Source organism: Alligator mississippiensis, chromosome 7 (genome assembly GCF_030867095.1).
Source record: "Alligator mississippiensis isolate rAllMis1 chromosome 7, rAllMis1, whole genome shotgun sequence".
NCBI classification, from domain to species: domain Eukaryota; kingdom Metazoa; phylum Chordata; order Crocodylia; family Alligatoridae; genus Alligator; species Alligator mississippiensis.
The window spans coordinates 16,400,980-16,415,249 of NC_081830.1; the positions used below are offsets into that span (position 1 = coordinate 16,400,980).

Below are 14,270 nucleotides of genomic sequence, written 5' to 3' on the forward strand. Positions count from 1 at the left end.
GGGCAGTTGTTACTGTGCAGACATTTAGTACAAGCTTTAGCAAGTGCTAAATGAATGCTCAGTACCTGCCAGGACTGCAGAGTCCTGATAGCGCATGGATCGTTTCCAACCCTACTGTGTACTAGCAATAAATGAATGCACACTAGCTCATTGCTACCTCTTATTAGCTAATAGTGGTGGTGACATGATTAGTGCCCGCCAGCACCATGTTCTCACAGCGATAAACTACATCATCGTAGCTCATCACTACGGTGATGCAGCATATTACATAGATGTGCCCAGTCTGGTGCAAATACTACATGCGGTATGAACCCCAGACTGGCACTGCATCCTGTCTGTAGCATGGCTTCCAGGCTGGCCCCAAGCATCTTATGCTGTGTGTGATGCTGGGGCTGGTTTGTGTTGCATGCGGCGTGCAGGGACAGAGCTGTACAAATGCTGCAAGCTGCACATGTAGCCGACCCAGAACACAAGCTGCATGCAGTGCCTCCACTGGGCTTGATCTGGCAGAGGGGGCCATCTGTGTGTGACATCCCTGGGTTTAAGGGGAGCTGGGATCCTGTGTGTATACGAGTCAGGGGAAAGTGGTCTGAGGGGCTGTCATATTTCATAGATTCATAGATATTCGGGCAGGAAGGGACATCAGAAGATCATTGAGTCCAGCCCCCTGCCCGAGAGGCAGGAGGTCATCTGGGGTCATAGGATCCCAGCAAGATAAGCATCCAAATTTCTCTTGAAGGTGTTCAATGTATGTGCTTGAACCACCTCCGATGGCAGGTTACTCCAGGCCTTGGGGGTTCGGACAATAAAGAAACTCTTCCTTATGTCCGGCATGAAACGGTCTTGCAGTAGTTTATAACCACTTGCCTTCGTCATTCCTTGTGGCGCTCTGGTGAACAATGTTATATTCTCATGCAAAATTGAATAGCAACTAACCCAATTGCAATCTTTTGCCTCCCTGCATCCTAAGGTGCCCAGTCTGGCTAACAGGGACAGCAGAGCCAGACAAAGAAGCTCAGGGCCTTCTCGGAGATCCCATGACTTGTGTTGTGAGGGAGATGAAAGCAGAGCACAGCTGTGCTGTTCTGCTAACATCTGTACAGCTTGGACTGTTTACATCTGGGCTTTTCCTTCTGAGCTGTGCAGGACTCCAGGGAACGAGTCCCAGGAGCCTTTGGAAGAAAACTACTGCAAAATTGTCATCTTGCTTCACTCCTTTTCTACAAGGCAGGGTTGAGGTCAGCTGTGCATTCAGAAACCTGGTTGGATTCACTTCGGTTGTTCAGTGTCAGAGGGAGCAGAGAAAGACCTCTGAGTTAGCTGTGCTTCTGGGGACCCAGACTAGTGGCTGGTGCAGAGGAGAGCTGAGAGATCAACTGGACAAGAGCAAAGGATCTCAGCAGGGGAAGCCTGAATACGACACAAGAAATGAGGAAACTTCCACAAAAACAATTTCAGTAAGTTTGCTGCATCGGTGAAGTGTCCTGACTTAGTAAGATGCAGAGGAGATTTTAAAACATTAAAAGTTGGAAAACGTGGCTACACAAATCATTCTGCATTTTACGTATAATAGATTCAAAGCTACAAGAGTGAATGAAGACATTTTCAATGTTTTTGCTATGAATGCAGATAATGTTATATAGCATATTGGAAGTAGGGTGGGAAGAGGAGAGGGGTGGGATTGGGACCTCTAAGGAATTCATCTTTTTTATATAATATCATTTATTTCATACATATTTGTTTCCAGCATACATTTTCTAGGTGAGATCTATTTAAAAAAACGATAGACTTTCAGATTTAAAGCAAAGGAAAAGAATCCTAAGATGTGGCTGGGTTAACATTTTCTTCACTTCCTAAAGGAATATCAAAATATTTTATTTTATGTAGGGATGTCCAGTGAAAAATCATTTATTAAAATCAAATATTTCATGGGAAGAAAAATGGAATTTTTCCATTCTTAGCATGAAATTTGGAGACATTATTGATGGGAATATCAAAGGCACTGAGTTTGTTACTCTCCTCCTTACCACTGCCCTTGTTCTATTATACCCAGGACTTGCGCGGCACCCTGGGAAGGAAGATGTTCAACTGGAGCACTGTAACCGAGTTCCTCCTCCTGGGCTTCTCTGACACTCGGGAGCTGCAGATTTTACACTTCATCATCTTTCTGGCAGCGTACCTGGCAGCTCTGGTGGGGAACCTCCTTGTCATTGCTGTTGTAGCTACGGACCACCACCTCCACAGCCCCATGTACTGGTTTTTGGCCAATTTGTCCATCCTTGACCTTGGCTCCATCTCTGTCATTGTCCCCAAATCCATGGCCAATTCTCTCTTAAACACCAGGACAATTTTGCATGCTGGATGTGTGTCCCAGGTCTTTCTCTTCCTCTTTTATGCAGCCCATCTTGCATTCCTCACCATCATGGCGTATGACCGGTACATTGCCATCTGCAAGCCACTGCATTATGAGATAATAATGAACGGGAGAGCTTGCGTCCAGATGGCTGCTGGTGCTTGGACTGCTAGTGTTATCAACTGTGCAATGCACACTGGGAACACCTTTAGTCTCCCCTTCTGCCACTCAAATATCATCAACCAGTTCTTCTGTGAAATACCCCAGCTGCTCAAGCTCTCCAGCTCTGACACATACCACAGAGAGCTGGCAGCTCTTGCCTTCAGTGTGTTTCTAGCTTTAGGCTTTTTTGTTTTCATCGTTGTGTCATATGTTCAGATCTTCACCGCAGTGTGGAGAATCCCCTCCGAACAGGGCTGGCAAAAAGCCTTCTCCACCTGCATTCCCCATCTTATCGTGGTCTCCCTGATTCTTTCCACTGGCGGCATTGCCTACATGAAGCCCATCTCTGACTCCCCGTCCGCCTTGGATCTCCTGGCAGCTGTTCTGTATTCTGTGGTGCCTCCATTGATGAATCCGGTCATCTACAGCATGAGGAACCGGGAGATCCAAGCTGCCCTGAGGAAACTGCTCCACAGGCTGATCCGCTCCAAGAACAATATGTCCATCTTTCTTTCATGACTTTCCTTCTCTTATATTTTTCTTTTCTAATTTACACATGAAATTGGTCTTTTTTCATTGTATTGTGTGAAAATTGCATATTAAAAATGAAGGTGGTAGGTTAATTCTGTAACTTTGTAATGTCAAAGACTTGGCTTTTGTCATTTTGGTTAACACTGTTAAAGTGGGAAAGTAATGTTTCATGCATCAATTTTAGTGTCTTTGCACCATCTAAAATATATCCCATCAAGTGCAAGATAATGAAGAATTACAGAATTTTGTTTACTAATTGGTGTAATCAATTATTCAGATGACAGAATATACAGGCAAATCTCCAGATGATGTGAAACTGGAATGAAATGTTAGTACTTTAGGGGGCAGGAATAGAGTTCAGATGGATACGGATACATTGGGGAGCTGGGCTTGAAACAATAAGACAAAGGCCACGAAATAATTGCAACTTTCTGCACATAGGGGAGAAGAATCAAAAGCACAAATACAGCTTGGGTTACAATTCCTGGGTCGGATCATGGTTGAAAAGATGGGTCACAGACTCAGTATGAACACGGAATTTGATGTAGCTACAGAAACATTCATGCAGTTTTGGGCTGCAACAACAGGAGTACTAGATGTAGAACAGGGGTGTACGTTGTAGCCGTGTGGGTCTAAGGACACTGAGAACTAAGCATCTTTAGCTTGCAGAAAAGGCATTTAAGTGGGAGATCATAGCAGTCTTCTAATATCTGAAAAACTGCCATAAAGAAGAGGGTGAATAACTGTTCTCCCTTTCTAAATAGGGAAGGGTGGAGGGGGTTGGGCCATATGACCCTTAGTGGTATTTCCAATGCTATGATTCTATGATGATGCTCAGCATTATTGCTTCTGCTCTAGACTCACAGGTCCAAACATCTGCATTAAGCTAAGTATGGCATGAGTAAGGCCTGACGCTTCAATATGCCCCCTAACAGTTGTTTAACCTACATTTAACCTTTAGTTTAATTTAAAAGCAAGTTAGGTAAAAATAGGTTAATGAACTTCATGTGTGCACAGAGTAGGTTTTTGAAAACAAATTGGGAGGACATTAGGAAAGTAAAGAATATATCAATTGGTGCAATCAATTATTCGGCTGACAGACTATACAGGCAAATCTCCAGATGATGTGAAACTGGAATGAAGAGCACACAGACAAAAATCACACCCTTGGGTTGTGACATTATTCTCTATTGATCATATATATATATGTATATATGCCTTCTTTTTTATTAATGTCTCTGTACCCGAGGGAGACCCCAGGTCTACCGGCACCTTGAGGATCTGAAGTCTGGCATATCGCCTGGCCTAGTGTACCATCGAAGGTTACGGTAGTATCAGGCTACTGCACAGTAGCATCACATAAAAGGTGTTTGCTGGTGCTACTGTGAAGTAACTCTGGTTACTGTGCATTTATTTAATACTTAACTTATACAAGTACTAAATAAACATTCAATAACCACTGTGCAGTAGTGTCTTGTGTAAATGCAACCACTGGGCCTTGTTTTAATACATAGTAACATTGAGGTTAACCTACACTTAAAAAAAAAATAGCCCTGTACACACTGGATGCCCCACCAGCTCTGGCAGTCTCTGCAGGCTTAAGGCAGAGCCTCCCCCAGATAGCGTGGGTTATTGGGGGGCAGTGGGGATCACACCCCTGGCCTGGGAGGAGCCAGTGAGTGCACAGCTTTTTTCTTTTCTTTTTTCTTTTTTCTTTTTAAAGTGCTGGGACTCTGGGGCAGCTGGGGCGGCCACTGATGACGCTGGGAGAGCAGGTGGGGGATAGGGCCTGTTCAGTTCAGAGATTCGGCCAATTTGACAGCAGACAAATCTCTGAATCAGATTTGGCAGAATTGATTTGGGACACCAATTCGAATCACTGAATAGAATCACTGCCACCCGAACCGGCCAAATCCGAAGCGAATACTAGCCACTTCGCACAGGCCTACTGCTGATGATACATATCATGGGCCGGAAGTAGGAAACAGTAGATAAAAGGTAATCAAACTAAAGAATCAAAACAAAACCTTTTTGTTTTAAAATGCATGGATCCAGAGAGGCTTGTTTCCGATTCTGTGCTTCAGAGGTAAGCTGGGCTCTAGGGAACAAGTCCCAGAAGCCCTAACAAGAGAGATGTGGATAAATCACCTTCCCACAGCATCAGTCCTTCCAAACCAGTGAAGTTCACTGTCATCTGCAGAGAGAAACTGGTTTAGATCTACTTTTGTCAGGTCAATCTTGGAGTGGAAAGAAAGCTCCTGCTAAGATATTTTGATTTCTGAAGATTTGGTAGTGGGAGGGAAAAGGGAAATTGGATAGATCAGTACAGGGAAAATAAGCAAAGACTCCTGGCACTGGAGGATGAGATCACAAGCTGAGAAAAACTTCCCATTGCTGTAAGTTTATAATTTAAATCAACTGTGGTTGATTGGTAAGAAGAGGGACGTGTGCAGAAGTTGGATAGATCAGTAGAGGGAGAATAAGCAAAGAATCTGGAGGATGTATCCTAAGCTGAGAACAACTTCACAAAGAATGCCGCAGTAAGCTTTTAATTGCAATTAAATACGGTTGGTTGGCACGAAAGGCAGTGTGTGGGGTATTGAAGAACCTGAAAATGACATTCAGCTGGAAAGCTCTCAGCATTTTAATAGTGAGGTATTCAAAATGCCTTAGCTGGTCAAAGGAAAAAAGGGAAAAAAGGAAAGAAAACAGCTCTGATTGAAATGTGTGGGTTCTTGGTAGAAAGTTCAGATTTGTAATGTTTTGGAAACTTGAGATTTTTCAAACAAAAGCTCCTCGAGGCTGCACTTTTACACCAAATTATCCCTCCACTCCGGTATTGATAGTGCTTCTTCATAAAATGATGATTTTGAAGAAAAGACATGTATTGTGAAAAAGTATGTGTTTAGCAGAGGACATTTTTATAAGAAACTCTTTTTGAGGCTTAAATTCTAAGCCCCACGGCAGAGATTCAGTCTTGCCCAGCAACACCAGAATTACAATCCCACCTCAGGCATTGCATCCAGATTTTGTTTTATATATATAACTGAACTTATGCCCACAGATAAGGACTTTTGTGGAATTTCTTTATACTCAAAAATCCATATTCCCAGCAAGAATACTTTCGACTGACAATTTTACAGCACTTAAGGACAGACAGGACTGATCGCTTGTTCCTGAGCTGTTTCTGATGTGAGATTCCCTCCTTTTATATTTGTAACTCTGATTCTGGCCATTATCCTCCTCCTTCCTTCACAGGCCTTGCACAATGTATTGAAAATGTCTAGCCAAACCACCGTGACTGAGTTCCTGCTCCTGGGCTTTTCTAATATCCGGGAGCTCCAGATTTTACACTTTGTTATCTTTTTAGCAGCATACTTGGCAACCCTGGTAGGGAATCTCCTCATCATCACAATTGTAACTCTTAACTATGAACTTCATTCTCCCATGTTCTTTTTCTTGATTACTTTGTCCATCGTGGACCTTGGCTCCATCTCAGTGACAGTGCCCAAATCCATGTCTAATTCCCTATTGAACACCAGGTTGATTTCCTACTCTGGATGTGTTGCCCAAGTGTTTTGTCTCTTCTGGTTCTTGAGAGCAAACGTACCCCTTCTCACGGTTATGGCATATGACCGATATGTTGTCATCTTCAAACCACTGCATTATGTGATAATAATGAACAGGAGAGCTTGCATCCAGATGGCTGCCTGTGCTTGGGCTGCAAGTGTTATCAACTTTGCAATGCACACTGGGAACACTTTTACCATATCTTTCTGCCACTCAAATATCAACCAATTCTTCTGTGAAGTGCCCCAGCTGCTCAAGCTCTCCTGCTCTGACGCATACCTCAGGGAGCTGGCAGCTCTAGCCTTTAATGCTGTTTTAGCTTTAGGCTGTTTTACTTTCATCATTGTGTCGTATGTTCAGATCTTCACCACAGTGTTGAGGATCCCCTCTGAGCAGGGCCATCAGAAAGCCTTCTCTACCTGCATTCCTCACCTTAGTGTGGTCTCCCTGTTAGTTTCCACCGGTGGCATTGCCTACACGAAGCCCATCTCTGACTCCCCGTCCTCTCTGGATCTCCTGGCAGCTGTTCTGTATTGTGTGGTGCCTCCACTGATGAATCCTGTCATCTACAGCATGAGGAACAAGGAGATCCAAGCTTCTTTCAGGAAACTACTGCAAAGGTTTTGAGGAAACTACTCCAGAAATAATAGGTCCATCATTCTTTCTTATAAAAATGAAGGTGGTGGTCTAAATTTTGTAGCATTTTAAGGACAACAATACTTTACGCAAATCATTTTGCATTGACACTGTTGAAGTGGAAAAGTATTATTTCATGCATCATTTCATGTTTCTTTGTCCCACCTAAGATAAATCCCACAAATTGCAAGTGCATCAAATGATAAAAAATCATAGTAATTAGCATTGGAAGGGACCTCTGGGGGGGACCACAGTTTGCCAGCCTGGTGGTCTGCGGCTACTTCCAGTCCGGCATCCGACCATACTGCAGACTGGCAGCCACAGCCCTGGCACTGAGAACCCCTGAACTAAGTCTCAAAATTATGAAGAATTGTAGAAATGATTTTACTAATTGATATAATCAATTATTTGGAGACAGAATGGATAGGTAAATGTCCTGATGAGGTAAAAGCGGGACGAACTGCAAACACTTTATAGGATAAGTATAGATATGGATAAATTGGGAAGATGGGCTAAAAACAACAGGGTGAATTGTAAAGAAATAAATGCAAGGTGCTGCACCTAGCAAAGAATTATTAAAAGCCAAAATATAGGTTGGGTTATAAATGGCCGGATGGCAGCAGTCTTGAACAGGATCCAGGGAGTCTGGTGGATCACAGACTCAACATGAGGCAGCAATTTGATGTAGATGCAAGAAACTGAATGCAGTTTGGGGCTGCCACAACAGATGCATTAGATTAAAACATGGGAGGTGGCAGTGGCCAGTGTACATGGTGCTGGTTAGGCTTCATCTGAAGTCTTTTGCGAAGGTCTGGGCTCCGCATTTTAAGAAGGAATATGGAGAAGTTAGAGGAGTTCAGAGATTAGTGAAAGAATGCTAAAGGGCTGGAAGGCAAGTCATGCAGGGAGAGGTTAAGGGAACTAGGCATACTTAGCTTGCAGAGAAGGCAATGAAGGGGCAGATCATAACAGTCTTCAAATATCTGAAAACCTGCCATGAAGAAGAGGGTGAACAACTATTGTCCCTTGGTGCATAGGGAAGGATATCTAGCTTCAGATTACAGCCAATTAGATGTAGCTTAGACTTTGGGGGAAAAGCACCCTTGTTTTTAGAATAGTGAGGAAGTGGAATAGACTTCCCGGGGAAGTTGTGGAGTCTCCATCATTGGAGGTTTTCAAACAGAGGCTGGATAGGCATTCATCAGGGATGAGTTAGGAGTGCTATTCCTGCATTTGTACAAAGGGTTAGAGACACATGACCCTCGAGGCCCCTTCTAACCCTTTGACTTTATTATTTTAATATAATAAAAGACGTTGTCTCTCTCTGTCTGCAAAGATTTTGCCCTATTGCTCATGTGCCGGTTAGCTGGGCCGGCTGGATGGCCAGCGGCAGGGCCAGCCGAGTTAAAACAGGAGCCCCTTTGCTGTGCCACCTTCTCCTGAAGCCCCTGGTGCGGTGGCTCCCCCCACCCCAACTCCACAGAAGCAAAAAAATAAATCAATTGGCATGAGCACTTTAGATATGGTGGGGCCAGCTGAGGAAAAGTGGAAGCCCCTCTGTCATAGTGGGGCTGGAGCTGAAGCAGGCAGGGGAGCGGGGGAGCAGGGTTGGACTCGAACTGGGGGAGAGGGGAAGCAGGGTCCGACCTGAAGGGGGCAGGAGGGAAGGAGAGGGTTGGACCCAAAGTGGGGGAGAGGTGGAGCAGGGTCAGACCCGAAGGGGGTGGGAGGGAGGGGATAGCGTGGGGTTGGACCTGAAGAAGGGGGGAAGGGGAGAGGCGGGGAGCAGGGTTGGACCCGAACTGGGGAAGGGGAAACTGTGTTGGACCTGAATGGTGGGGTGGGGGGCAGGTTTGGACCCAAGCAGGGGCAGAGGAGGGTGGGGCTGGGTTGGATACAAACTGGAGATGAAGCGGGGGTGGGGTCCAACTTGATCCAGTGGGGAAGGGGGAAACTAGATTGGACCCAAACCAAGGTGAGGGGAGTAGGGCAGGGTTGGACCTGAATGGGGTGAGGCGGGGAGCAGGGGTGGTGTCAGACCCCCATCATTCTTGGTGGGCAATTTGCTAGTTATTATTCAAAATGAATTATTTAAAATTGATGCATGCCAGCATATTGTTGGCCCTGCTGGCTACAGCATCGCACTGCCAGCTCATGTTCATACTGTGGTTAATTATTACCCCTGGGTCTGTGGTGGCAAGTGATGGGGGGTATTCAGTCCTGCTGCCTGATGAGAGGCGGCAGTTGCACAAGCACCCATGTCACGACTTTAGCCTGTCAGCAGCTGGGAGTGCAGGGCCCCAGAGCCCTCCTGCACCTATCTCCTTGCCAGCTGGCAGGTTTCATGGCACCAGCAGGGGCTGGCAGGCCTGCAGCTTTCACCCTGCTGCACCTTAACAGAAACGGTGTTACCCATGTTGTGAGTTTTGCTTGTCCACAGCTTGAGGTTCAGTTTCCCCAAGCCCCTGCACCTATCTCCTTGAAACATGGCAGGCTTTTTAGCCTTAGTAGGGGCTAGTATGCCTGCAGTTTTGACCCCACTGTGGCTTAACACTTACACGTGACATGAGTTTTGCTCTCAAGACTTTGGGGTGCAGTTTCTCTGAACCCCCTGCACCTATCTTCTTGAATTTTGGGACACTTCTTGACCTCAGAAGGAGCTACCACTCCTGCAAGTTTCATCCAAATCATGCCATAAATGACAAGTTATAGCCTGTTTCAACCTTCCCCACTATATCCTATGGGCGAAACGTCGAAAGAGGGTCGAAACAGCCAAACTTTTTGACTGAACGGAATGGAACAGCCGTTTTGACTCGAAATGAGTATCGAAATGGAACACTGTTCCGTCAAAACGCTGGTCGAAATGCAATGCTGCCACTTCGCACAGCCCTAATATTTAGTAGAACTGGATGTGGCTCACGATCTTTTGGGCCTGATCCCATAGGGTAGGGACAGACTCAAAAAGCCTGAGCTTGAATTGACTCAATCTTTGTGGGTTAGTGTAACCTGGCTAAGCTAAATTAGTTTGTAACCCAGACAGACCTCCCAGAAGTGGCTCAGGCTAGAGCAGCCCTCCCTCTCTTCCACAGAGCTGAGCTGAGGGAGGCGTGGCCAGGCTCTGGCAGGACACACCGATTATTTCCCCCTGCTCCTGAGCTGCCCGGCAGGCAATGTTTATCATCCTAACTCTGTGTTTCTCAGACCATTAAGAAAACAAAGCCTCCCTCCATTAACTAATGGAGCTCTTCTTAAACAGCTCTTCCAAGGGAGGAAATTAAGCTACTTGTTGATTAGTTCCCAAAAGCTTGTCTGCCTCTGTCGTCTCCCACAGCACGGACCTTAGCCAGCATGTGGTCTGTTAACTAATGCTGAGGTGTCTGCATAAGACAGAGGGGAGGGGGGAATAATCCCTGCTTAGCAGGGAGAAGCCAGGCAGACGCTCTGAGCCGAGCTGCAGCCAGGGAGCAGAAGGGAGGGATCAGCCCTGCTGCATAGGAGGGTTCCCGGCACAGCCCAGAGAGCATGCTGGGATGCTGGGGGGTGTCTGGTTTATCTTATACCAGCAACGGGTCTGGGACAGACATTGCATAAACTGGTTTGAGCCAAATCAGTTAAGTCCGATACTACATTCAACCCGGTTTATCTCAAACCAGTTTCAGCCATTTTCCAACCAGTTTATGTGCAGTGAACATCTGTTCTGTTACAGGTTTAAACCAGCTTCTGATCACTTAAACTGGCTTATGTGTAATGCCTGTCCCTAGCTATATGGTGTGGAACAGTTTCAAGTCCTCTGGAAATCAATGGAAGTTGAGGGGTCTCAGCATCTTCATAGATCAGGCCTCTTATAAATATCTGTTGTAGATTCAGTCCTGTGGCTCTAGCAATGAGTGGGCACAGGTTTCTTTCTTCTTAGCTCAAAAAAGTATATATAAAATTAAACAGCAATGCAGGTAGTAGTGTACGTCTCCAGTGCTAGCTGCAGTGCAGTGCAGAGATGCATGGGCTAGCTATAAATGAAGTAAGCAGGGCAGTGTGTCACCTTACAGACTCAGGCAGAGAAGCATGGGCTTTTGTAGGCTACAGCCCGCTTCATTATATACTATAAATATGAATAGCATCTGATGAAGCAGGCTGTAGCCTACAAAAGCTCATGCCTCTCTGAATGAGTTAGTCTATGCGTTGCCACACTGCCCTGCCTTCTGCCTAAGCTTCAGGCTAACATGGCTAACTACCTTGTGTGGTGGGCCAGGAGGAGGTGCTCCTGCACTGAGCCACACACCTCACTGTGCCCAACCACCTACCAAGCTCTGAGTGCCTCCCTGGGGGCACCTCACGTCTAGCCGACCCCCTTCCTGGAGGACACCTGCAAATTTGGGGTGATGCTGCCACCACTCAAGAGTCTCGGTCTGCGAGTGGCTCTGTGCTTCTTGAGGTACACAGGCTTTATAGACCTGAAGGGCGCTTGACCCACTGCAAGAACTTGGGGTGTTTCTTTTAGCCACAAGTCCAAATCGTAGCCTCCCTTAGTCAGCCGGAACAAGGGAGCACCAAGGCATAATCCAGTGCATCACCCAATAAGTCTCCCATGCCAAACTCAGAGGAGAAAATTTATTGGTACAGAAAGAAGGCCTGGGGTAAGATACAGGGTAGTGCAAGATCAAAAAAATACCCTTAGAGCAAACAGTGTGGCTAAATAGCCTTTGATTACACAGCTGTGTTACTGCAAACTATATATCTAGATAGGTTCCAGTAGACTACTCCCAAGTATCATCCAGAGGCTGGTTGCTTTCCTCTGGAGGCGGGCAGGTGCTTGTGTGTCCAGTTTCAAGTGACAAAGGGAGAGGGCTGCAGCATTCAGCTGCTCCTCCTCTCTCCCCATGAGCCCTAGGGCTCCAGCGTGGCTCTGCCAAAGATGTTTCAGCTCAAGGTAGCTCTGCCCTCCTTCTTCATGGAGACCTCTTTTATCCCCTATCGTGACCTCATCACTAAGGTCCCACCAGGAGCAGCCCCACTGGCTAATGCCTGGTGCTTTCAAATGACATCACCTTTCCAGGTGAGGAAGCTAGTCACATGACCCGCAGTGGTGGGGAAAACTTGAGACAAAGGGAACAGGTCCCCCCTCCCTCTGGCATGTATCCAGTGCAGCTTACAACTCAGGGTTACCTGAAGCAGATGGGGCTCTCTCGTACAACTAACTTGACTATGTTTGCACTACCGTGCCATCTGCAATGCAGAAATATCAAAAGGAAAGAAAACTCATAAGAAAGGTCCTTGGCATATTACATCTTTGAAGTCAGAGGCAGAAGTGAGTCAGTGAATCCACGTGCATGCCAAAGATGGGAGGTAATTTTAGTATCCATATTGTAGAAGTGAGGAACCTCGAGACAGGGATTCCTTCCGAGGATGCAGAGTGAAAAGTTGCCCTGGGCATGTCTGCATGGTCCCCAGAGCAAGCCTGAAGTGACACTGAGAATAAAACCTTGCTCAATCATTCTTGCTGAGCATGTGCAAGAGCCTGAACCCTATTTCCAGTATCAAAAAAAGAGGACAGGGGTGGGGGGCAGGAAGGATGAGTGGCAAGGGGCAGTGATATGCCCATGGCCTAGCTCTGCCTCTTACTCTTAAAGCCACAGGCCCCAACCCTTCTGCTGCCTAGGACCTGGGTTTCTTACTTCCTAGGCAGTTGTCCTAGTAGGATTAAAACACAGGGAAGACATTCAAAACCACTACACCAGTAGATACCTGTGCAAGGTTATTCTGTTTTATATCAGGGAGAAATAAAATCTTCAACTGTAAGTGCCAGAAGCTGCAATTACACAGCCGTTGACATGCCATCTAAGTGAGTAAAGAGACATCAATTTAGCCATAAGCCTTCTTTTGCCTACCTTCTAGGTGCCTGGCATCTTACCCAGAACGCACAAATCTATTATGAAAGTACTAAATTAAATGTGCAGTAACCACTGTGCATTAACAACTGTAGCCATGCCCCAGTGTGGACTGTTTTGGTCAATGCTGTAGCAGAGCCTTTGTACAATTTGGACACGCACTGAGCAATACTTGTATTAATCTATAGTCCAGCGAGGCCTACAGCAGGTGGCCAAACTCCTTTTCTCCTGCTTAGGCTAACATTTGCCAAGCTGTTTAAGGGATGTGGACAATAAGCTCTCATTAGCTGTCATGGTACTTGGGCTTCCAACTCTCATAGGCATCTCAGGAAAATCTTAGCTTTCACTAGAACAGCATATTCACTGCTAAAAACTGCATGAAGTTTAGGAGGCCTGCTGTGTAGCACACTCCTCTACTTATACCCAAGAGGAGGAGTCCTGACTTCCAGCTCTCATCACTTCCAATTTAACAACTGGGCACTAGCACATTTTTTAATGGAGAGCTCAACACAGACATCCCTGACTTCCCATCCTGAACCTGCCCTAATCCTTCAAATTCAACCCTCTATTTTTAACAGTCACAGGCACCTACATTTGCAGTTACAGCCCAGGCTGGTGATATGAAGTCATGAGTCTTGGAGCATAGACTGTGCCGTGTTCTGCTAGAGATGCACAATTGATTCATAAGTGTGGAGGAAGGTGCTGTGTGATCCTCTTGACAATGCAGGTGAGATTTGGTTAGGTAGATAATGTTTAGTGTTACAAACTTTCTAAAAGGCTTTCCAAATATTGGCTGTGGTTTTTAGAGGAGCCTGGAGCTGTTAGCTGCCCACCTCCATTGCAAGTCAGTGCAAACCTGTTCTCCAAGTCACTTAGGCTGTTTCAAAAACCCTAATTGGTCTCCTCCATACTCCAACACCTGGCTGATTTTATTCATTGCTTCTAGTGCAGGAAGCTTGCTTCCCAGGTCTTTGAAGGAGCTACAGACACATAGTGTTGGATTGATCTCAGTTTAAAATTCAAGAGTATGTTAAAGTGCAGAGATGATTTAGGATTTGATGAGCTGACAAAACTCATCTATGAACACTTTGGATGCCACAGGAATCCAGACTTGCACTCCGCTATCCAAGCTA

General features: G+C 45.8%; 1 protein-coding gene across 1 annotated transcript; it reads left to right on the top strand.

Annotated features, from left to right (window-relative positions):
* Window positions 1-2,458: 2,458 nt before the first annotated feature.
* Window positions 2,459-2,920, top strand: LOC132251696 (olfactory receptor 14A16-like; the record flags this gene model as incomplete). The annotated part of the gene is made up of 1 exon (XM_059731641.1): window positions 2,459-2,920. A coding segment is annotated over one exon (462 nt), but the record flags the coding sequence as incomplete, so codon positions are not given.
* Between the last annotated feature and the right edge of the window lie 11,350 nt (window positions 2,921-14,270).